Source organism: Hemitrygon akajei, chromosome 5 (assembly GCF_048418815.1).
Source record: "Hemitrygon akajei chromosome 5, sHemAka1.3, whole genome shotgun sequence".
NCBI classification, from domain to species: Eukaryota; Metazoa; Chordata; class Chondrichthyes; order Myliobatiformes; family Dasyatidae; genus Hemitrygon; species Hemitrygon akajei.
In genome coordinates this window covers 101,836,709-101,862,286 of record NC_133128.1, presented here as the reverse complement: position 1 = coordinate 101,862,286, position 25,578 = coordinate 101,836,709, and the positions used below count along the sequence as shown (strand labels likewise).

At 50.0% G+C, this 25,578-nt stretch overlaps 1 protein-coding gene across 4 annotated transcripts in view; it reads right to left on the bottom strand.

Annotated features, from left to right (window-relative positions):
• Positions 1-25,578, bottom strand: part of ppef1 (protein phosphatase, EF-hand calcium binding domain 1) — a 921,908-nt gene that overhangs the window by 592,771 nt on the left and 303,559 nt on the right. For all 4 annotated transcript variants that reach the window (XM_073044604.1, XM_073044607.1, XM_073044605.1 and 1 more), the window contains 3 exons: positions 7,260-7,426; positions 6,579-6,615; positions 1,462-1,611 (listed from right to left, as the gene is read on the bottom strand). In XM_073044604.1, coding sequence (XP_072900705.1) covers positions 1,462-1,611; positions 6,579-6,615; positions 7,260-7,426 — 354 coding nt within the window. The remainder of the gene's footprint in view (positions 1-1,461; positions 1,612-6,578; positions 6,616-7,259; positions 7,427-25,578) is intronic.

Below are 25,578 nucleotides of genomic sequence, written 5' to 3'. Positions count from 1 at the left end.
AGAGAGTGATCCCTGCAGAAAGCAAAGCCGGGGGTGGGGGGGGGGGGTGGTAAAGGTATGTTTGGTGGTACAATCCTATTGAAGTTGCAGGTGTGTTGGATATCGAGGTTTCCCTTTTTCCATTATTGATGATGTCCTCATCCACATCTCCTCCATTTCTCAGACATCCACACTCACCCCTTCTTCCCACCAGCTTAACAAAAGTAGAGATCTTCTTGTCCTTACCTACCACCCCATGGACCTCTTCATCCAACACGTCATCCTCCGCAATAGAAACCTTCAATAGGTTCCTATGTAAATGAGAACCAATGTAGATTTGATAATGGCTTTGTCGAGCACCTCTGCTCCATTTGCCAGAAGTGGAATTTCCCGGTGGCCAACCATTTTAATTCCTATCCCCATTCCCATTCCAATATGTCAGGTAATGGGCTCCTCTTTTGCCACAATGAGGCCACTCTCACGGTGGAGGAGCAACACCTCATATTCTGTTTAGGTAGCCTCTAACCTGATCAATTTCTCTTTCTGGTACTTATTATTCCTCCCCCTTCCCTCTGCTTCTAATCCCCACTCTGGCCTCTTACCTCTTCTCCTCACCTGCCTATCATTTCCCCCTTCTTCCCTTTCTCCCAAGGTTCACTGTCCTCTCCTATCAGATTCCTTCTTCTCCAGCCCTTTACCTTTCTCACCCATCTGGCTTTAGCTATCACCTTCTAGCTATTCATCCTTCCCCTCCCCCACCTCTTTATTCTGACATCTTCCCCCTTCCTTTCTAGTCCTGAAGAAGGGTCTTGACCTCTAATGTTTATTCATTTCCATAGATGCTGCCTGACCTGCTAAGTTCCTCTGGCATTTTGTGTGTGTAACTCTGGATTTCTAGCATCTACAGAATCTCTTGTGTTTATTATAACAAGCTAATCTGAAAAGAATGTTAATAAAGTACAAGGCTCTTTATTAGAATCAGAAGGTACAGAGGCAATTTCAAACAAGTGACTGTTGTTTACATTCAACCACAATTCAAATGCAGGAATATATTACCGCTACCATGAAGAGCTACAATCAGATGGAAAGTTATATTCAACACCAATTGGTCTTGAAACAATATAGACACTTTTTAGCAAGTTAATTAATTAAGAAGATGCAAGGATGTTGGGGAAGAATCGCTGTAAGAGACCATTTCCACTGTTGTGTAGTGAAGAGATTCTGTGCACATCATCTCTAAGTTGGCTCTATTAGATTTAAAGAAGCTATAATTAGGTAAATTGGGGAGGGAGAGACTCATGATGCCTCTATATCTGTATGTACATTCAATGTCAAAATACATGTTTGTTACCAGATTATTGTCAACAAAAAGAGATAATCTCTCCTTGATTTTCCTTCCAATCTTGCTTGACTTGGTGGAACAATCAGTACAATGACTTTGCTTTGAATAGCAGTGCTTGTAAAATATTATTTTTCCCTTACCCTTTGTCTTTCTATTGAAGCCAGGAAATCCAGGTCCGTTGTGTCTGAGATCCCACCATGGATCACTAGCACCTTAGAGTCAATAACTGTTGCTAATGGCAGCCATCTGAACACATCTTGGACAAGCTGAAGTATTCTTTTCCCTTGTGTCTAAACAAAGGATTGATAACAAGCTGAAAGCATCATGCAAAATTTTATTGTCAAAGACTTTTACTCCTCAAGAGTAATCAACCACAAACATTCTGGAACTGAGATTTCTCTGGAACAACAAGGAAAGTTGCAATGCACCAAGTTCTCGAACCATGCATCCAGTACCCAGTAACCAGAGGGGGCAGGAAGGTCAGATACAGCCATTCCCTATCCTCTCAAGCACCCACCGATGACAGGCTCCAGGTAACAGACGAGGAGATGTGAGAGCAGCAACAACCTAACTCCTGCACCCTACATATCAATCAGAGCAGAAAATGACAGATAGGCAGCACAGTCTGCTCTGAGGAAACACCTGGAAAACAAGAACCTCTGAGGTCAACTCTCTGAGAAACTCCTTAATCTTGCCCTGCCCTTTACTCTATTTACCCTGATCCCTTCCCATCTGCCTCGATTACTGAAGTATGCCTTGTTTTACCTGCTGCTGTCCAGCTCCTCAGACACACCTGGGTCTGTCTCCCTCAATGGATCCTTTCTCAGAAATGGCCAAAATTCCTGGACATTTCTGGATGTCACAATGACAGTCACGCAGAAAACAACTGCTGCTGTTGCTTTCAACTGGTTCTACTGAGCTTTAGTGTCAGCCACAACTTCACACTGCATGGCTGGTACCTTTGTCCACTGTCAGTAAACCTGGTAAGGTGAACACAAACAGCAGGTGGAGAAGCTTATTTTATTTTACCCATACAAATAAAGGGCTGCTCCTTTAGAACTGATATGAGGAGGAATTTCTTCAGCCAGAAGGTGGGAAATCTGTGCAATTTATTTCCACAGAGGATCGTGGAGACCAAGGCAGTGGGTGTATTAAGGCAAGTATTGATAGATTCTTCGTTGGAAAGCTTTGGGAAGGGGTTAAAGGTTAGAGGGAGACGGCAAGAGAATGAGGTTGAGAGAAAAAAAATCAAACATGATTGAATGGTGGAATAGATTCAAAGGGCCTAATTCTCCAAAATCTTATAGCAACAAAACTTTTTTTCACCTAGAGCGTTGTGGATCTATGGAATGCTCTGCCTCAGAAGGCAGTGGAGGCCAATTCTCTGGATGCTTTCAAGAAAGAGTTAGATAGAGCTCTTAAAGATAATGGAGTCATGGGATTTGGGGAGAAGGCAGGAACGAGGTCCTGATTGTGGATGATCAGCCATGATCACATTGAATGGTGGTGCTGGCTCAAAGGGCCAAATGGCCTACTCCTGCACCTATTGTCTATTGAATACTGAAGCAAACTATTCATGAAGTACTTCCGCTATCTCCTCCGGTTTCATACACACTTTTCCACTGTCACACTTGATAGGTCCTATTCTCTCACATTTTACCCTCTTGCTCTTCACATATTTGTAGAATGCCTTGGGGTTTTCTTTAATCCTGCCCGCCAAGGCCTTCTCATGGCCCCTTCTGGCTCTCCTAATTTAATTCTTAAACTCCTTTCTGCTAGCCTTATGATTTTCTAGATCTCTATCATTAACTAGATTTTTGAACCTTTCGTAAGCTTTTCTTTTCTTCTTGAATAGATTTTCAATAGCCTTAGTACACCATGGTTCCTGCACACTACCATCCTTTTCCTGTCTCATTGCAATGTACCTATGCAGAATCCTACACAAATATCCCCTGAACATTTGCCACATTTCTGCTGTACATTTCCCTGAGAACATCTGTTCCCAATTTATGCTTCCAAGTTCCTGCCTGATAGCTTCATATTCCGCCTTACTCCAATTAAATGCTTTCCTAACTTGTCTGTTCCTGTCCCTCTTCAATGCTATGGTAAAGGAGATAGAATTGTGATCACTATCTCCAAAATGCTCTCCCACTGAGAGATCTGACACCTGACCAGGTTCATTTTCCAATACCAGATCAAGTACAGCCTCTCCTCTTGTCGGCTTATCTACATATTGTGTCAAGAAACCTTCCTGCACACACCTAACAAACTCCACCCATCTAAACCCCTTGCTCCAGGGAGATGCCGATCAGTATTGGGGAGGAGGAAGTATATCTGGAGGAAGTATAAGTGGAAAAAAAATGAATAAGGGCAGAAAAGAACTGTTTGCAGAATGAGAAACTAAGAATGTAGTTAGTGCAATGGGAAAGGCTGCAAATATCCATCAAGGGACATTTTGCAGGTCTCCACCATTCATTGCACCAGGAATACCAATTGCTGGTCATTTCAGCCCTGCCTTTGGCTCTTCCTGCTGCTCAGACAAACCCCAACACAACTTCAAGGAGCAGCACTCACCTTTATAAATTGCTTATTCATTTTGATGTTGAGTTCACCAGCTACAGATAATCGGCTTTCTCATTTGTGTCAGAACTGGCCAGCTCTGATGAATGGCCAACAGTTTCTAAATCTATCACAAATGCTGCCTGACTTTCTGAGATTCTCCAGCAACATGTCTGTTGCACCAGATTCCAGAATCTGTAGTCCTTTTAGTCTTTAATTTAAAAGACACAATTTGATTCCAAACTTTTCCCAGTTTTGATGACAGATCAGTGACCTGGTTCCTTAAGGATCCCTGGGCACGGGAATAGTGGGATAAGCTCCCACAATCTATTAAATGCTTCCAATGGCATGCACCTCAAGTAACCTCTCACAACCTGTAACATTCCTTCGCATACATTGGTTGTGTGGAAAGGGTGAGCCTGCTGCACGAGTAACATCTTGCTCTCCATATCCTACCACAGTATGATTAGAAGTAGTCAGCATGGCTTTGTCAAGGGCAGGTCATGCCTTACGAGCCTGATTGAATTTTTTGAGGATGTGACTAAACACAGTGATGAAGGAAGAGCAGTAGATGTAGTGTATATGGATTTCAGCAAGACATTTGATCAGGTAATCCATGCAAGGCTTATTGAGAAAGTAAAAGGCACGGGATCCAAGGGGACATTGCTTTGTGGATCCAGAACTGGCTTGCCCACAGGCAAAGAGTGGTTGTAGACAGGTCATGGAGGCCGGTGACCAGTGGAGTGCCTCAGGAATCTGTCCTGGGACCCTTACTCTTTGTGATTTTTATAAATGACCAGGATAAGGAAGTGGAAGGATGGATTAGTAAGTCTGCTGATGAAACAAAGGTTGGCATGTTGTGGATAGCGTGGAGGGCTGTCAGAGGTTTCAGCGGGACATTGATAGGTTGCAAAACTGGGCTGAGAAGTGGCAGATGGAGTTCAACCCAAATAAGTGTGAAGTGGTTCATTTTGGTAGGTGAAATATGATGGCAGAATATTGTATTAGTAGTAAGACTCCTGGCAATGTGGAAGATCAGAGGGATCTTGGGGTCCGCCTCCATAGGACACTCAAAGCTGCTGCACAGGTTGACTCTGTGGTTAAGAAAGCATACAGTGCATTGGCCTTCATCAATCGTGGGATTGAGTTTAGGAACTCAATGTTGCAGCTATATAGGACCCTGGTCAGACCCCACTACAGCAAGGTTGTGGAAACCATAGAAAGGGTGCAGAGGAGATTTACAAGGATTGCCTGGATTGGGCAGCATGCTTTATGAAAACAGGTTGAGTGAACTCGGCCTTTTCTCCTTGGAGCAACGGAGGATGAGAGGTGACCTGAAAGAGGTGTATAAGATGATAAGAGGCATTGATCACGTGGCTAGTCAGACGCTTTCTCCCAGGGTTGAAATGGCTAGCACGAGAGGGCACAGTTTTAAAATGCTTGGAAGTAGGTACAGAGGAGATGTCAGGGGTACGTTTTTATGCAGGGAGTGGTGAGTGCGTGGAATGGGCTGCCAGCAACGGTGGTGGAGGCTGATACGATATAGTCTTTTAAGGGACTCCTGGATGGGTACATGGAGCTTAGAAAAATAGAGGGCAATGGGTAACCCTAGATAATTTCTAAGGTAAGGGCATGTTCAGCACAGCTTGTGGGCTGAAGGGCCTGTATTGTGCTGTAGGTTTTCTATGTTTCTCAGCCTCTATACATATTACCTCTGCTCTCTCCATCTTCTCCCTCCTCTGCAGCTTAAGGTGCGTGAAAACAAAGCATTTATCAGGACATGTTGTTGCCATACAGAGACCTTGTTGTGTGAAGGACAGGACTGGAAGCTCAATGTTCCTGGGTTTATTTTCAGGATCTGATAGAAAGAGGGTAAAATAGGTGGAGGGGTTGCATTACTGATTTAATTGTTCCATTTAATATCAGAGAAATGGATGCAATATACAACCTGAAACTCTTGTTCTTGGGAGAGGATTGTCACAGTCTTCTGAGAGGACACACAGGAGGACACATCAACACAGGCAATTTGGGGTGCAGCTCAGAAATAGGATAGGAAAAAATATGTTGATGGGATTATATTATTGGCTTCTCAATAGCCAATGAGAAGTAGAGGAACAGATATGCAAGTTACGGAAAGGTGAAGAAACAACAGCATTGTCATAACGGGGCTTCAACCTCCCCAGTTTTGATTGAAAACTGCCTGAATACAAAAAGCTCAGATAAGGCAGGAATTCATCAGTGCAACCAAGTGAAGTACTTGAACTTCATATGGAGACTTCTCCGGGAGGGAAAACATAATGGACATACTTTTGGGAAATAAGCCAGGAGACAGGTTCAGTGGTGTTCTTTTGTTCAATGGGGTGCCCCAGTTAATTTCAGGTCAGTGAGACTCATATCGGTGGTACAGAAGTTATTGGAAAAGTTACTGAGAGATAGGATTTATGCACATTTGAAAAGGCCTGGCGACCTGGTACATTTTCCAAACCTTCCACATCCTTCCAGAAATGCACACAATACTCATCACCATCCTCTGATTTAGTGTTTTGCCTACAGCCTTTCTCTGTAGCTTTGGGAGTTGTTACTTCGGTTTGTTACTGAGTTTGATGTGAGGGCAGCACAATATGCCATTAATCCAGGCTGTGTTTGTTCATTATTAGAAGCATGTAAGGATAGAAATAATAAAAAGAAAAATCCTTACCTTGTACTTCCGCAAAACTTCTTTTTGAAAACCATACCTGAAACATTTAAAATAAATGAACAATGTGCACAACTTTACTGATTTACTGTCCAAATTCCCTCACATTAATTCACAACCCCTTAGGCTTAATACAAAATTATCTGTTGCATTATTTCTTCCCAAAATTTAACAGAACATTAAAGTCAATTACTTTCTAGGGCTGAAATAAGGATATTTATTTTTCCCCACACACAGGACTGATGTTGAATATTTGACCTCACAATGAAGCACACTCAGCTTCATTCAATTCAATGGGAATTGAATTGAGAAAGTAACTAGAAGAAGCAGCAGATGGGTCTCACTGGGGCAAGGTGGTTCAATGAGTCCAGCTCCAACCACCTGCACGTGGTAGGCCCTCATTCTGTGCATGGAGTTCAACTGCAGCCAGTCCACAGCAGTGTGCAACATGTGTACTGTATATTAAAGTCATTCTGGAAACATCGGCAGATGTTTTTTTTACTGCAGAAATATGAACTGTTGGAGAGACTCAGCAAGTCACAGAGTAAGATTTCTCTTTAAAAAGCATATTGCAATAGGAGCTTGTCATTGAAAATATCTCGGCATTACATCACTCACATAGGCTTACGAACTCTTGTCACGTCCGGCAATATCAGAGAAAATAATTGAGAGGCACATGTTCACCTTATATTCATAACATAATCCTCGTGATTTCCTCTATTTAAGTGGACATCATTTGGAAAGATCAGAAGAAATGCAAAGAGGATAATTATAACCTCCATGGAGTTTTCCCCTCTGTCAACAAAGTCCCCATTAAACACGTAAGGTTTCTCTGGCATAGGAAGGCCATTCTGTGAAAACAAATGTACATGGTTAAAGGAAAACAGAGTAAAATTGAATAATAGTCCATTCGCTACATTTTAAAGTAAACGCAAAAGAGCATTTCACTTAAGTTCCTTCCATACACTACACAAACTCTAAAGCACCATAGGCCAACACAGTCTACCGCAACATGAAACAGTCAATTTTAATGGAGACCAAGCAATCTATAATAATGGCACCAAACTGACTGTGATTTCAGGTCACATACTCTCATTCTCTTCCTTTTCTTTCTTCTCATGATCTATGCAGTTTCACCACAAACCCCCATCATCCTGCTTCTCTCCCATCTCCATCCAATCCATTCTGCCAGGCATCCACACATCACACGAAGTCCACTACCCTACTGTCCAATCTGCTTACCCCAGCTTCCTTAGTTGATTCCACTTTCCTATCAGAGTCCAGCATCCGTAGTCCTTTGTCACATTCACCTCTCGCTTCCCATCTAGTCCTATGGTTCTATAAAACCCATGCCCTCGAGTTCTTGATTCCCCAAGCCTGGAAAAATACTGAGGGCATTCACCCTATCTATGCCCCTCATAATTTTATACACCTCTATAAGATCTCCCCTCATTTTCTTTTGTTCCAATGAATAAAGTACTAGCTTTCTTAAACTCTCTCACAAGTCCTGACAATATCCACCTATGTCTTTTTCTGCACCTCAGAAATCTTCCTCTTGCTCCAGGCCTTATGCTTGCCTCTTTCTACTGGTGATATTCAGTCCAAATGAACGGTCAACTGTTATTTCCTTCCACGGATGATGCCTGAGCCACTGAATTCCTGCATCATACTGTGTTGTTTCAGGTTCCAGCAGCTGCAGTCTCTTCTGCCTCCAGCTCTCTATCGTCCCATTGGACAGTACTGTGCACAAGCGTACAAAGCCCAGCTCTCTACCGTCCCATTGGACAGTACTGTGCACAAGCGTACTCAGCCCAGCTCTCCATCGTCCCATTGGACAGTACTGTGCACAAGCATACTCAGCCCAGCTCTCCATTGTCCCATTGGACAGTACTGTGCACAAGCATACTCAGCCCTGCTCTCTATCGTCCCATTGGACAGTACTGTGCACAAGCGTACACAGCCCAGCTCACCATCGTCCCATTGGACAGTACTGTGCACAAGCATACTCAGCCCAGCTCTCCATCGTCCCATTGGACAGTACTGTGCACAAGCATACTCAGCCCAGCTCTCCATCGTCCCATTGGACAGTACTGTGCACAAGCATACTCAGCCCAGCTCTCCATCGTCCCATTGGACAGTACTGTCCACAAGCGTACTCAGCCCAGCTCTCCATCGTCCCATTGGACAGTACTGTGCACAAGCATACTAAGCCAAGCTCTCCATCGTCCCATTGCACAGTACTGTGCACAAGCGTACTCAGCCCAGCTCTGCATCGTCCCATTGGACAGAACTGTGCACAAGCGTACTCAGCCCAGCTCTCCATCGTCCCATTGGACAGTACTGTGCACAAGCGTTCTCAGCCCAGCTCTCCATCGTCCCATTGGACAATACTGTGCACAAGCGTACTCAACCCAGCTCTCCATCGTCCCATTGGACAGTATTGTGCACAAACGTTCTCAGCCCAGCTCTCCATCGTCCCATTGGACAGTACTGTGCAAAAGCATACTCAGCCCAGCTCTGCATTGTCCCATTGGACAGTTCTGTGCACAAGCGTACTCAACCCAGCTCTCTATAGTCCCATTGGACAGTACTGTGCACAAGCGTACTCAGCCCAGCTCACTATACTCTCATTGGACAGTACTGTGCACAAGCGTACTCAGCCCAGGTCTCCATCGTCCCATTGGACAGTACTGTACACAAGCGTACTCAGCCCAGCTCTCTATAGTCCCATTGGACAGTACTGTGCACAAGCGTACTCAGCCCAGCTCACTATACTCTCATTGGACAGTACTGTGCACAAGCGTACTCAGCCCAGGTCTCCATCGTCCCATTGGACAGTACTGTACACAAGCGTACTCAGCCCAGCTCTCTATCTTCCCATTGGACAGTACTGTGCACAAGCGTACTCAGCCCAGCTCTCCATCGTCCCATTGGACAGTACTGTGCACAACCGTACTCAGTCCAGCTCTCCATCGTCCCATTGGACAGAACTGTGCACAAGCGTACTCAGCCCAGGTCTCCATCGTCCCATTGGACAGTACTGTACACAAGCGTACTCAGCCCAGCTCTCTATCTTCCCATTGGACAGTACTGTGCACCAGCATACTCAGCCCAGCTCTCTATCGTCCCATTGGACAGTACTGTGCACAAGCGTACTCAGCCCAGCTCTCTATCTTCCCATTGGACAGTACTGTGCACAACCGTACTCAGCCCAGCTCTCCATCGTCCCTATGGACAGTACTGTGCACAACCGTACTCAGTCCAGCTCTCCATCGTCCCATTGGACAGAACTGTGCACAAGCATACTCAGTCCAGCTCTCCATCGTCCCATTGGACAGAACTGTGCACAAGCATACTCAGCCCAGGTCTCCATTGTCCCATTGGACAGTACTGTGCACAAGCGTTCTCCGCCCAGGTCTCTACAGTCCCATTGGACAGTACTGTGCACCAGCATACTCAGCCCATCTCTCCATTGTCCCATTGGACAGTACTGTGCACAAGCGTACTCAGCCCAGCTCTCTATCGTCCCATTGGACAGTACTGTGCACAAGCGTACACAGCCCAGGTCTCCATCGTCCCATTGGACAGTACTGTGTGCAAACGTACTCAGCCCAGCTCTCCATCGTCCCATTGGACAGTACTGTGCACAAGCATAATCAGCCCAGCTCTCCATCGTCCCATTGGACAGTACTGTGCACAAGCGTACTCAGCCCAGATCTCCATCGTCCCATTGGACAGTACTGTGCACAAACATACTCAGCCAAGCTCTCCATCGTCCCATTTGACAGTACTGTGCACAAGCGTACTCAGCCCAGCTCTCCATCGTCCCATTGGACAGTACTGTACACAAGCATAATCAGCCCAGCTCTCCATCGTCCCATTGGACAGTACTGTGCACAAGCGTACACAGCCCAGGGCTCTATCGTCCCATTGAACAGTACTGTGCACAAGCGTACTCAGTCCAGCTCTCCATCGTCCCATTGGACAGTACTGTGCACAAGCGTACTCAGCTCAGATCTCCATCGTCCCATTGGACAGTACTGTGCACAAGCGTACACAGCCCAGGGCTCTATCGTCCCATTGCACAGTTCCTTGCAGAAGCGTACTCAGTCCAGCTCTCCATCGTCCCATTGGACAGTACTGTGCACAAGCATACTCAGCCCAGCTCTCCATCGTCCCATTGGACAGTACTGTGCACAAGCGTTCTCAGCCCAGCTCTCTATCGTCCCATTGGACAGTACTGTGCACAAGCATACTCAGCCCAGCTCTCCATCGTCCCATTGGACAGTACTGTGCACAAGCGTTCTCAGCCCAGCTCTCCATCGTCCCATTGGACAGTACTGTGCACAAGCGTACACAGCCCAGCTCTCCATCGTCCCATTGGACAGTACTGTGCACAAGCATACTCAGCCCAGCTCTCCATTGTCCCATTGGACAGTACTGTGCACAAGCATACTCAGCCCAGCTCTCCATCGTCCCATTGGACAGTACTGTGCACAAGCAAACTCAGCCCAGGTCTCTACAGTCCCATTGGACAGTACTGTGCACCAGCATACTCAGCCCATCTCTCCATTGTCCCATTGAACTGTACTGTGCACAAGCGTACTCAGCCCAGCTCCACATCGTCCCATTGGACAGTACTGTGCACAAGCGTACTCAGCCCAGCTCGCCATCGTCCCATTGGACAGTACTGTGCACATGCGTACACAGCCCAGGTCTCTATCGTCCCATTGGACAGTTCCTAGCAGAAGCGTACTCAGTCCAGCTCTCCGTCGTCCCATTGGACAGTACTGTGCACAAGCATACTCAGCCCAGCTCTCCATCGTCCCATTGGACAGTACTGTGCACAAGCGTACTCAGCCCAGCTCACCATCGTCCCATTGGACAGTACTGTGCACAAGCGTTCTCAGCCCAGGTCTCTACAGTCCCATTGGACAGTACTGTGCACAAGCATACTCAGCCCAGCTCTCTATCATCCCATTGGACAGTACTGTGCACAAGCATACTCAGCCCAGCTCCACATCGTCCCATTGGACAGTACTGTGCACAAGCGTACTCAGCCCAGGTCTCCATCGTCCCATTGGACAGTACTGTGCACAAGCGTACTCAGCCGAGGTCTCTATAGTCCCATTGGACAGTACTGTGCACAAGCATACTCAGCCCAGCTCTCCATCGTCGCATTGGACAGTACTGTGCACAAGCGTACTCAGCCCAGGTCTCTATCATCCCATTGGACAGTACTGTGCACAAGAGTAATCAGCCCAGCTCTCCATCGTCGCATTGGACAGTACTGTGCACAAGCGTACTCAGCCCAGCTCTCCATCGTCCCATTGGACAGTACTGTGCACAAGCATAATCAGCCCAGCTCTCCATCGTCCCATTGGACAGTACTGTGCACAAGCGTACACAGCCCAGGGCTCTATCGTCCCATTGAACAGTTCCTTGCAGAAGCGTACTCAGTCCAGTTCTCCATCGTCCCATTGGACAGTACTGTGCACAAGCGTACTCAGCCCAGGTCTCTATCATCCCATTGGACAGTACTGTGCACAAGCGTACTCAGCCCAGCTCACTATCATCCCATTGGACAGTACAGTGCACAAGCGTTCTCAGCCCAGGTCTCTACAGTCCCATTGGACAGTACTGTGCACAAGCATACTCAGCCCAGCTCTCCATTGTCCCATTGGACAGTACTGTGCACAAGCATACTCAGCCCAGCTCTCCATCGTCCCATTGGACAGTACTGTGCACAAGCGTACTCAGCCCAGCTCCACATCGTCCCATTGGACAGTACTGTGCACAAGCATACTCAGCACAGCTCTCCATCGTCCCATTGGACAGTACTGTGCACATGCGTACACAGCCCAGGTCTCTATCGTCCCATTGGACAGTTCCTAGCAGAAGCGTACTCAGTCCAGCTCTCCGTCGTCCCATTGGACAGTACTGTGCACAAGCATACTCAGCCCAGCTCTCCATCGTCCCATTGGACAGTACTGTGCACAAGCATACTCAGCCCAGCTCTCCATCGTCCCATTGGACAGTACTGTGCACAAGCATACTCAGCCCAGATCTCCATCGTCCCATTGGACAGTACTGTGCACAAGCATACTCAGCCCAGCTCTCTATCATCCCATTGGACAGTACTGTACACAAGCGTACTCAGCCCAGCTCGCCATCGTCCCATTGGACAGTACTATGCACAAGCATACTCAGCACAGCACTCCATCGTCCCATTGGACAGTACTGTGCACATGCGTACACAGCCCAGGTCTCTATCGTCCCATTGGACAGTTCCTAACAGAAGCGTACTCAGTCCAGCTCTCCGTCGTCCCATTGGACAGTACTGTGCACAAGCATACTCAGCCCAGCTCTCCATCGTCCCATTGGACAGTACTGTGCACAAGCATACTCAACCCAGCTCTCCATCGTCCCATTGGACAGTACTGTGCACATGCGTACACAGCCCCGGTCTCTATCGTCCCATTGGACAGTTCCTAGCAGAAGCGTACTCAGTCCAGCTCTCCGTCGTCCCATTGGACAGTACTGTGCACAAGCATACTCAGCGCAGCTCTCCATCGTCCCATTGGACAGTACTGTGCACAAGCATACTCAACCCAGCTCTCCATCGTCCCATTGGACAGTACTGTTCACAAGCGTACTCAGCCGAGGTCTCTATAGTCCCATTGGACAGTACTGTGCACAAGCATACTCAGCGCAGCTCTCCATCGTCCCATTGGACAGTACTGTGCACAAGCATACTCAACCCAGCTCTCCATCGTCCCATTGGACAGTACTGTGCACAAGCATAATCAGCCCAGCTCTCCATCATCCCATTGGACAGTACTGTGCACAAGCGTACACAGCCCAGGGCTCTATCGTCCCATTGAACAGTTCCTTGCAGAAGCGTACTCAGTCCAGTTCTCCATCGTCCCATTGGACAGTACTGTGCACAAGCGTACTCAGCCCAGGTCTCTATCATCCCATTGGACAGTACTGTGCACAAGCGTACTCAGCCCAGCTCACTATCGTCCCATTGTACAGTACAGTGCACAAGCGTTCTCAGCCCAGGTCTCTACAGTCCCATTGGACAGTACTGTGCACCAGCATACTCAGCCCATCTCTCCATTGTCCCATTGGACAGTACAGTGCACAAGCATACTCCGCCCAGGTCTCCATCGTCCCATTCGGCAGTACTGTGTACAAACGTACTCAGCCCAGGTCTCTATCGTCCCATTGGACAGTACTGTGCACATGCGTACTCAGCCCAGCTCTCCATCGTCCCATTGGACAATACTGTGCACAAGCGTACTCAACCCAGCTCTCTATAGTCCCATTGGACAGTACTGTGCACAAGCGTACTCAGCCCAGCTCTCCATCGGCCCATTGGACAATACTGTGCACAAGCATACTCAGCCCAGCTCTCCATTGTCCCATTGGACAGTACTGTGCAAAAGCGTACTCAGCCCAGGTCTCTATCATCCCATTGGATAGTACTGTGCACAAGCATACTCAGCCCAGGTCTCCATCGTCCCATTGGACAGTACTGTGCACAATCATACTCAGCCCAGCTCTCCATCGTCGCATTGGACAGTACTGTGCACAAGCATACTCAGTCCAGCTCTCCATCGTCCCATTGGACAGTACTGTGCACAAGCGTTCTCAGCCCAGCTCTCCATCGTCCCATTGGACAGTACTGTGCACAAGCATACTCAGTCCAGCTCTCCATCGTCCCATTGGACAGTACTGTGCACAAGCGTTCTCAGCCCAGCTCTCCATCGTCCCATTGGACAGTACTGTGCACAAGCATACTCAGTCCAGCTCTCCATCGTCCCATTGGACAGTACTGTGCACAAGCGTTCTCAGCCCAGCTCTCCATCGTCCCATTGGACAGTACTGTGCACAAGCGTTCTCAGCCCAGCTCTCCATCATCCCATTGGACAGTACTGTGCACAAGCATACTCAGTCCAGCTCTCCATCGTCGCATTGGACAGTACTGTGCACAAGCATACTCAGTCCAGCTCTCCATCGTCCCATTGGAAAGTACTGTGCACAAGCGTTCTCAGCCCAGCTCTCCATCGTCCCATTGGACACTACTGTGCACAAGCATACTCAGTCCAGCTCTCCATCGTCCCATTGGACAGTACTGTGCACAAGCGTTCTCAGCCCAGCTCTCCATCGTCCCATTGGACAGTACTGTGCACAAGCGTTCTCAGCCCAGCTCTCCATCGTCCCATTGGACAGTACTGTGCACAAGCATACTCAGCCCAGGTCTCCATCATCCCATTGGACAGTACTGTGCACAAGCGTTCTCAGCCCAGCTCTCCATCGTCCCATTGGACAGTACTGTGCACAATCATACTCAGCCCAGCTCTCCATCGTCCCATTGGACTGTACTGTGCACAAGCGGACTCAGCCCAGGTCTCTATCATCCCATTGGACAGTACTGTGCACAAGAGTAATCAGCCCAGGACTCCATCGTCCCATTGGACAGTACTGTGCACAAGCGTACTCAGCCCAGCTCACTATCCTCCCAGTGGACAGTACTGTGCACAAGCGTACTCAGCCCAGCTCACTATCCTCCCATTGGACAGTACTGTGCACAAGCGTACTCAGCCCAGCTCTCTATCGTCCCATTGGACAGTACTGTGCACAAGCGTACTCAGCCCAGGTCTCTATCGTCCCATTGGACAGTACTGTGCACAAGCGTACTCAGCCCAGCTCACTATCGTCCCATTGGACAGTACAGTGCACAAGCGTACTCAGCCCAGGTCTCCATCGCCCCTTTGGACAGTACTGTGCACAAGCGTACTCAGCCCAGCTCACTATCCTCCCATTGGACAGACTGTACACAAGCGTACTCAGCCCAGTTCTCTATCGTCCCATTGGACAGTACTGTGCACAAGCGTACTCAGCCCAGGTCTCCATCGTCCCTTTGGACAATACTGTGCACAAGCGTACTCAGCCCAGGGCTCTATCGTCCCATTGGACAGTACTGTGCACAAGCGTACTCAGCCCAGGACTCTATCGCCCCTTTGGACAGTACTGTGCACAAGCGTACTCAGCCCAGCTCACTATCCTCGCATTGGACAGTACTGTGCACAAGCGTACTCAGCCCAGCTCTCTGTCGTCCCATTGGACAGTACTGTGCACAAGCGTACACAGCCCAGCTCTCCATCGTCCCTTTGGACAATACTGTGCACAAGCGTTCTCAGCCCAGCTCTCTATAGTCCCATTGGACAGTACTGTGCACAAGCATACTCAACCCAGCTCTCTATCGTCCCATTGGACAGTACTGTGCACAAGCATACTCAGCCCAGCTCTCCATCGTCCCATTGGACAGTACTGTGCACAAGCGTTCTCAGCCCAGGTCTTTACAGTCCCATTGGACAGTACCGTGCACAAGCATACTCAGCCCAGCTCTCCATCGTCCCATTGGACAGTACTGAGCAGAAGCGTACTCAGCCCAGGTCTCTATCGTCCCATTGGACAGTACTGTGCACAAGCGTACTCAGCCCAGCTCTCCATCGTCCCATTGGACAGTACTGTCCACAAGCATACTGGCCCAGCTCTCCATCGTCGCATTGAACAGTACTGTGCACAAGCGGACTCAGCCCAGGTCTCTATCATCCCATTGGACAGTACTGTGCACAAGAGTAATCAGCCCAGGTCTCCATCGTCCCATTGGACTGAACTGTGCACAAGCGTACTCAGCCCAGCTCACTATCCTCCCAGTGGACAGTACTGTGCACAAGCGTACTCAGCCCAGCTCACTATCCTCCCATTGGACAGTACTGTGCACAAGCGTACTCAGCCCAGCTCTCTATCGTCCCATTGGACAGTACTGTGCACAAGCGTACTCAGCCCAGGTCTCTATCGTCCCATTGGACAGTACTGTGCACAAGCGTACTCAGCCCAGCTCACTATCGTCCCATTGGACAGTACTGTGCACAAGCGTACTCAGCCCAGGTCTCCATCGCCCCTTTGGACAGTACTGTGCACAAGCGTACTCAGCCCAGCTCACTATCCTCCCATTGGACAGACTGTACACAAGCGTACTCAGCCCAGTTCTCTATCGTCCCATTGGACAGTACTGTGCACAAGCGTACTCAGCCCAGGTCTCCATCGTCCCTTTGGACAATACTGTGCACAAGCGTACTCAGCCCAGGGCTCTATCGTCCCATTGGACAGTACTGTGCACAAGCGTACTCAGCCCAGGACTCTATCGCCCCTTTGGACAGTACTGTGCACAAGCGTACTCAGCCCAGCTCACTATCCTCCCATTCGACAGTACTGTGCACAAGCGTACTCAGCCCAGCTCTCTGTCGTCCCATTGGACAGTACTGTGCACAAGCGTACACAGCCCAGCTCTCCATCGTCCCTTTGGACAATACTGTGCACAAGCGTTCTCAGCCCAGCTCTCTATAGTCCCATTGGACAGTACTGTGCAAAAGCATACTCAACCCAGCTCTCTATCGTCCCATTGGACAGTACTGTGCACAAGCGTACTCAGCCCAGCTCTCCATCATCCCTTTGGACAATACTGTGCACAAGCGTACTCAGCCCAGCTCTCCATCGGCCCATTGGACAATACTGTGCACAAGCGTACTCAACCCAGCTCTCTATCGTCCCATTGGACAGTACTGTGCACAAGCGTACACAGCCCAGGGCTCTATCGTCCCATTGAACAGTTCCTTGCAGAAGCGTATTCAGTCCAGCTCTCCATCGTCCCATTGGACACTACTGTGCACAAGCATACACAGCCCAGGTCTCCATCGTCCCATTGGACAGTACTATGCACAAGCATACTCAGCACAGCTCTCCATCGTCCCATTGGACAGTACTGTGCACAAGCATACACAGCCCAGCTCTCCATCGTCCCATTGGACAGTACTGTGCACAAGCTTACTCAACCCGGCTCTCCATCGTCCCATTGGACAGTACTGTGCACAAGTATACTCAGCCCAGCTCTCCATCGTCGCATTGGACAGTACTGTGCACAAGCGTACTCAGCCCAGCTCACTATCGTCCCATTGGACAGTACTGTGCACAAGAGTAATCAGCCCAGCTCACTATCGTCCCATTGGACAGTACTGTGCACAAGCATACTCAGCCCAGCTCTCTATCATCCCATTGGACAGTACTGTGCACAAGCATACTCAGCCCAGCTCTCCATCGTCCCATTGGACAGTACTGTGCACAAGCATAATCAGCCCAGCTCTCCATCGTCCCATTGGACAGTACTGTGCACAAGCGTACACAGCCCAGGGCTCTATCGTCCCATTGAACAGTTCCTTGCAGAAGCGTACTCAGCCCAGCTCTCCATTGTCCCATTGGACAGTACTGTGCACAAGCATACTCAGCCCAGCTCTCCATCGTCCCATTGGACAGTACTGTGCACAAGCATACTCAGCCCAGGTCTCTACAGTCCCATTGGACAGTACTGTGCACCAGCATACTCAGCCCATCTCTCTATCGTCCCATTGGACAGTACTGTGCACAAGCGTACTCAGCCCAGCTCTCTATCATCCCATTGGACAGTACTGTGCACAAGCATACTCAGCCCAGCTCTCCATCGTCCCATTGGACAGTACTGTGCACAAGCATAATCAGCCCAGCTCTCCATCGTCCCATTGGACAGTACTGTGCACAAGCGTACACAGCCCAGGGCTCTATCGTCCCATTGAACAGTTCCTTGCAGAAGCGTACTCAGCCCAGCTCTCCATTGTCCCATTGGACAGTACTGTGCACAAGCGTTCTCAGCCCAGGTCTCTACAGTCCCATTGGACAGTACTGTGCACCAGCATACTCAGCCCATCTCTCTATCGTCCCATTGGACAGTACTGTGCACAAGCGTACTCAGCCCAGCTCACTATCGTCCCATTGGACAGTACAGTGCACAAGCGTTCTCAGCCCAGGTCTCTACAGTCCCATTGGACAGTACTGTGCACCAGCATACTCAGCCCATCTCTCCATTGTCCCATTGGACAGTATAGTGCAAAAGCGTACTCCGCCCAGGTCTCCATCGTCCCATTGGGCAGTACTGTGCACAAGCGTACTCAGCCCAGGTCTCTATCGTCCCATTGGACAGTACTGTGCACAAGCGTTCTCAGCCCAGGTCTCTACAGTCCCATTGGACAGTACTGTGCACCAGCATACTCAGCCCATCTCTCCATTGTCCCATTGGACAGTACAGTGCAAAAGCGTACTCCGCCCAGGTCTCCATCGTCCCATTGGGCAGTACTGTGCACAAGCGTACTCAGCCCAGGTCTCTATCGTCCCATTGGACAGTACAGTGCACAAGCGTTCTCAGCCCAGGTCTCTACAGTCCCATTGGACAGTACTGTGCACCAGCATACTCAGCCCATCTCTCCATTGTCCCATTGGACAGTACTGTGCACAAGCGTTCTCAGCCCATGTCTCTACAGTCCCATTGGACAGTACTGTGCACCAGCATACTCAGCCCATCTCTCCATTGTCCCATTGGACAGTACTGTGCACAAGCGTACTCAGCCCAGGTCTCTATCGTCCCATTGGACAGTACTGTGCACATGCGTACTCAGCCCAGCTCTCCATCGTCCCATTGGACAGTACTGTGCACATGCGTACGCAACCCAGCTCTCTATAGTCCCATTGGACAGTACTGTGCACAAGCGTACTCAGCCCAGCTCTCCATCGGCCCATTGGACAATACTGTGCACAAGCGTACTCAACCCAGCTCTCTATCATCCCATTGGACAGTACTGTGCACAAGCATACTCAGCCCCGGTCTCCATCGTCCCATTGGACAGTACTGTGCACAAGCATACTCAGCCCAGCTCTCCATCGTCGCATTGGACAGTACTGTGCACAAGCGTTCTCAGCCCAGCTCTCCATCGTCCCATTGGACAGTACTGTGCACAAGCATACTCAGCCCAGCTCTCCATCGTCCCATTGGACAGTACTGTGCACAAGCGTTCTCAGCCCAGGTCTTTACAGTCCATTGGACAGTACTGTGCACAAGCATACTCAGCCCAGCTCTCCATCGTCTCATTGGACAGTACTGAGCAGAAGCATACTCTGCCCAGCTCTCCATCGTCCCATTGGACAGTACTGAGCAGAAGCATACTCTGCCCAGCTCTCCATCATTCCATTGGACAGTACTGTCCACAAGCATACTAGCCCAGCTCTCCATCGTCGCATTGAACAGTACTGTGCACAAGCGGACTCAGCCCAGGTCTCTATCATCCCATTGGACAGTACTGTGCACAAGAGTAATCAGCCCAGGTCTCCATCGTCCCATTGGACAGTACTGTGCACAAGCGTACTCAGACCAGCTCACTATCCTCCCAGTGGACAGTACTGTGCACAAGCGTACTCAGCCCAGCTCACTATCCTCCCATTGGACAGTACTGTGCACAAGCGTACTCAGCCCAGCTCTCTATCGTCCCATTGGACAGTACTGTGCACAAGCGTACTCAGCCCAGGTCTCTATCGTCCCATTGGACAGTACTGTGCACAAGCGTACTCAGCCCAGCTCACTATCGTCCCATTGGACAGTACAGTGCACAAGCGTACTCAGCCCAGGTCTCCATCGCCCCTTTGGACAGTACTGTGCACAAGCGTACTCAGCCCAGCTCACTATCCTCCCATTGGACAGACTGTACACAAGCGTACTCAGCCCAGTTCTCTATCGTCCCATTGGACAGTACTGTGCACAAGCGTACTCAGCCCAGGTCTCCATCGTCCCTTTGGACAATACTGTGCACAAGCGTACTCAGCCCAGGGCTCTATCGTCCCATTGGACAGTACTGTGCACAAGCGTACTCAGCCCAGGACTCTATCGCCCCTTTGGACAGTACTGTGCACAAGCGTACTCAGCCCAGCTCACTATCCGCCCATTGGACAGTACTGTGCACAAGCGTACTCAGCCCAGCTCTCTGTCGTCCCATTGGACAGTACTGTGCACAAGCGTACTCAGCCCAGGTCTCCATCGTCCCTTTGGACAATACTGTGCACAATCGTACTCAGCCCATGGCTCTATCGTCCCATTGGACAGTACTGTGCACAAGCGTACACAGCCCAGCTCTCCATCGTCCCTTTGGACAATACTGTGCACAAGCGTTCTCAGCCCAGCTCTCTATAGTCCCATTGGACAGTACTGTGCACAAGCATACTCAACCGAGCTCTCTATCGTCAAATTGGACAGTACTGTGCACAAGCGTACTCAGCCCAGCTCTCCATCGTCCCTTTGGACAATACTGTGCACAAGCGTACTCAGCCCAGCTCTCCATCGGCCCATTGGACAATACTGTGCACAAGCGTACTCAACCCAGCTCTCTATCGTCCCATTGGACAGTACTGTGCACAAGCGTACACAGCCCAGGGCTCTATCGTCCCATTGAACCGTTCCTTGCAGAAGCGTATTCAGTCCAGCTCTCCATCGTCCCATTGGACACTACTGTGCACAAGCATACACAGCCCAGTTCTCCATCGTCCCATTGGACAGTACTGTGCACAAGCATACTCAGCCCAGCTCTCCATCGTCCCATTGGACAGTACGGTGCACAAGCATACTCAGCCCAGCTCTCCATAGTCCAATTGGACAGTACTGTGCACAAGCGTTCTCAGACCAGGTCTCTACAGTCCCATTGGACAGTACTGTCCACAAGCATACTCAGCCCAGCTCTCTATCGTCCGATTGGACAGTACTGTCCACAAGCATACTCAGCCCAGCTCTCTATCGTCCGATTGGACAGTACTGTGCACAAGCATACTCAGCCCATCTCTCCATTGTCCCATTGGACAGTACAGTGCACAAGGATACTCAGCCCAGGACTCCATCGTCCCATTGGACAGTACTGTGCACAAGCATACTCAGCCCAGCTCTCCATCGTCCCATTGGACAGTACTGTGCACAAGCATACTCAGCCCAGCTCTCTATCGTCCGATTGGACAGTACTGTGCACAAGCATACTCAGTCCAGCTCTCCATCGTCCCATTGGACAGTACTGTGCACAAGCATACTCAGCCCAGCTCTCCATCGTCCCATTGGACAGTACTGTGCACAAGCGTACTCAACCCAGCTCTCTATAGTCCCATTGGACAGTACTGTGCACAAGCATACTCAGCCCAGGACTCCATCGTCCCATTGGACAGTACTGTGCACAAGCATACTCAGCCCAGCTCTCCATCATCCCATTGGACAGTATTGTGCACAAGCGTACTCAGCCCAGGTCTCTATCATCCCATTGGACAGTACTGTGCACAAGCATACTCAGCCCAGCTCTCCGTCATCCCATTGGACAGTACTGTGCACAAGCATACTCAGCCCAGCTCGCTATTGTCCCATTGGACAGTACTGTGCACAAGCGTACTCAGCCCATCTCTCCATCGTCCCATTGGACAGTACTGTGCACAAGCATACTCAGCCCAGGTCTCCATCGTCCCATTGGGCAGTACTGTGCACAAGCGTACTCAGCCCAGCTCACTATCGTCCCATTGGACAGTACAGTGCACAAGCGTTCTCAGCCCAGGTCTCTACAGTCCCATTGGACAGTACTGTGCACCAGCATACTCAGCCCATCTCTCCATTGTCCCATTGGACAGTACTGTGCACAAGCGTACTCAGCCCAGGTCTCCATCGTCCCATTGGACAGTACTGTGCACAAGCATACTCAGCCCAGCTCTCTATCGTCCGATTGGACAGTACTGTGCACAAGCATACTCAGCCCAGCTGTCCATCGTCCCATTGGACAGTACTGTGCACAAGCGTTCTCAGCCCAGCTCTCTATCGTCCGATTGGACAGTACTGTGCACAAGCATACTCAGCACAGCTCTCCATCGTCCCATTGGACAGTACTGTGCACAAGCATACTCAGCCCAGCTCTCTATCGTCCGATTGGACAGTACTGTGCACAAGCATACTCAGCACAGCTCTCCATCGTCCCATTGGACAGTACTGTGCACAAGCATACTCAGCCCAGCTCTCCATCGTCCCATTGGACAGTACTGTGCACAAGCGTACTCAGCCCAGGTCTCTATCATCCCATTGGACAGTACTGTACACAAGCATACTCAGCCCAGCTCTCCGTCGTCCCATTGGACAGTACTGTGCACAAGCATACTGAGCCCGGCTCGCCATTGTCCCATTGGACAGTACTGTGCACAAGCATACTCAGCCCAGCTCGCTATTGTCCCATTGGACAGTACTGTGCACAAGCATACTCAGCCCAGCTCGCTATCGTCCCATTGGACAGTACTGTGCACAAGCATACTCAGCCCAGGTCTCCATCGTCCCATTGGGCAGTACTGTGCACAAGCGTACTCAGCTCAGCTCACTATCGTCCCATTGGACAGTACTGTGCACAAGCATACTCAGCCCAGCTCTCTATCGTCGCATTGGACAGTACTGTGCACAAGCATACTCAGTCCAGCTCTCCATCGTCCCATTGGAAAGTACTGTGCACAAGCGTTCTCAGCCCAGCTCTCCATCGTCCCATTGGACACTACTGTGCACAAGCATACTCAGTCCAGCTCTCCATCGTCCCATTGGACAGTACTGTGCACAAGCGTTCTCAGCCCAGCTCTCCATCGTCCCATTGGACACTACTGTGCACAAGCATACTCAGTCCAGCTCTCCATCGTCCCATTGGACAGTACTGTGCACAAGCGTTCTCAGCCCAGCTCTCCATCGTCCCATTGGACAGTACTGTGCACAAGCGTTCTCAGCCCAGCTCTCCATCGTCCTATTGGACAGTACTGTGCACAAGCATACTCAGCCCAGGTCTCCATCATCCCATTGGACAGTACTGTGCACAAGCGTTCTCAGCCCAGCTCTCCATCGTCCCATTGGACAGTACTGTGCACAATCATACTCAGCCCAGCTCTCCATCGTCCCATTGGACAGTACTGTGCACAAGCGGACTCAGCCCAGGTCTCTATCATCCCATTGGACAGTACTGTGCACAAGAGTAATCAGCCCAGGACTCCATCGTCCCATTGGACAGTACTGTGCACAAGCGTACTCAGCCCAGCTCACTATCCTCCCAGTGGACAGTACTGTGCACAAGCGTACTCAGCCCAGCTCACTATCCTCCCATTGGACAGTACTGTGCACAAGCGTACTCAGCCCAGCTCTCTATCGTCCCATTGGACAGTACTGTGCACAAGCGTACTCAGCCCAGGTCTCTATCGTCCCATTGGACAGTACTGTGCACAAGCGTACTCAGCCCAGCTCACTATCGTCCCATTGGACAGTACAGTGCACAAGCGTACTCAGCCCAGGTCTCCATCGCCCCTTTGGACAGTACTGTGCACAAGCGTACTCAGCCCAGCTCACTATCCTCCCATTGGACAGACTGTACACAAGCGTACTCAGCCCAGTTCTCTATCGTCCCATTGGACAGTACTGTGCACAAGCGTACTCAGCCCAGGTCTCCATCGTCCCTTTGGACAATACTGTGCACAAGCGTACTCAGCCCAGGGCTCTATCGTCCCATTGGACAGTACTGTGCACAAGCGTACTCAGCCCAGGACTCTATCGCCCCTTTGGACAGTACTGTGCACAAGCGTACTCAGCCCAGCTCACTATCCTCGCATTGGACAGTACTGTGCACAAGCGTACTCAGCCCAGCTCTCTGTCGTCCCATTGGACAGTACTGTGCACAAGCGTACACAGCCCAGCTCTCCATCGTCCCTTTGGACAATACTGTGCACAAGCGTTCTCAGCCCAGCTCTCTATAGTCCCATTGGACAGTACTGTGCACAAGCATACTCAACCCAGCTCTCTATCGTCCCATTGGACAGTACTGTGCACAAGCATACTCAGCCCAGCTCTCCATCGTCCCATTGGACAGTACTGTGCACAAGCGTTCTCAGCCCAGGTCTTTACAGTCCCATTGGACAGTACCGTGCACAAGCATACTCAGCCCAGCTCTCCATCGTCCCATTGGACAGTACTGAGCAGAAGCGTACTCAGCCCAGGTCTCTATCGTCCCATTGGACAGTACTGTGCACAAGCGTACTCAGCCCAGCTCTCCATCGTCCCATTGGACAGTACTGTCCACAAGCATACTGGCCCAGCTCTCCATCGTCGCATTGAACAGTACTGTGCACAAGCGGACTCAGCCCAGGTCTCTATCATCCCATTGGACAGTACTGTGCACAAGAGTAATCAGCCCAGGTCTCCATCGTCCCATTGGACAGAACTGTGCACAAGCGTACTCAGCCCAGCTCACTATCCTCCCAGTGGACAGTACTGTGCACAAGCGTACTCAGCCCAGCTCACTATCCTCCCATTGGACAGTACTGTGCACAAGCGTACTCAGCCCAGCTCTCTATCGTCCCATTGGACAGTACTGTGCACAAGCGTACTCAGCCCAGGTCTCTATCGTCCCATTGGACAGTACTGTGCACAAGCGTACTCAGCCCAGCTCACTATCGTCCCATTGGACAGTACAGTGCACAAGCGTACTCAGCCCAGGTCTCCATCGCCCCTTTGGACAGTACTGTGCACAAGCGTACTCAGCCCAGCTCACTATCCTCCCATTGGACAGACTGTACACAAGCGTACTCAGCCCAGTTCTCTATCGTCCCATTGGACAGTACTGTGCACAAGCGTACTCAGCCCAGGTCTCCATCGTCCCTTTGGACAATACTGTGCACAAGCGTACTCAGCCCAGGGCTCTATCGTCCCATTGGACAGTACTGTGCACAAGCGTACTCAGCCCAGGACTCTATCGCCCCTTTGGACAGTACTGTGCACAAGCGTACTCAGCCCAGCTCACTATCCTCCCATTGGACAGTACTGTGCACAAGCGTACTCAGCCCAGCTCTCTGTCGTCCCATTGGACAGTACTGTGCACAAGCGTACACAGCCCAGCTCTCCATCGTCCCTTTGGACAATACTGTGCACAAGCGTTCTCAGCCCAGCTCTCTATAGTCCCATTGGACAGTACTGTGCAAAAGCATACTCAACCCAGCTCTCTATCGTCCCATTGGACAGTACTGTGCACAAGCGTACTCAGCC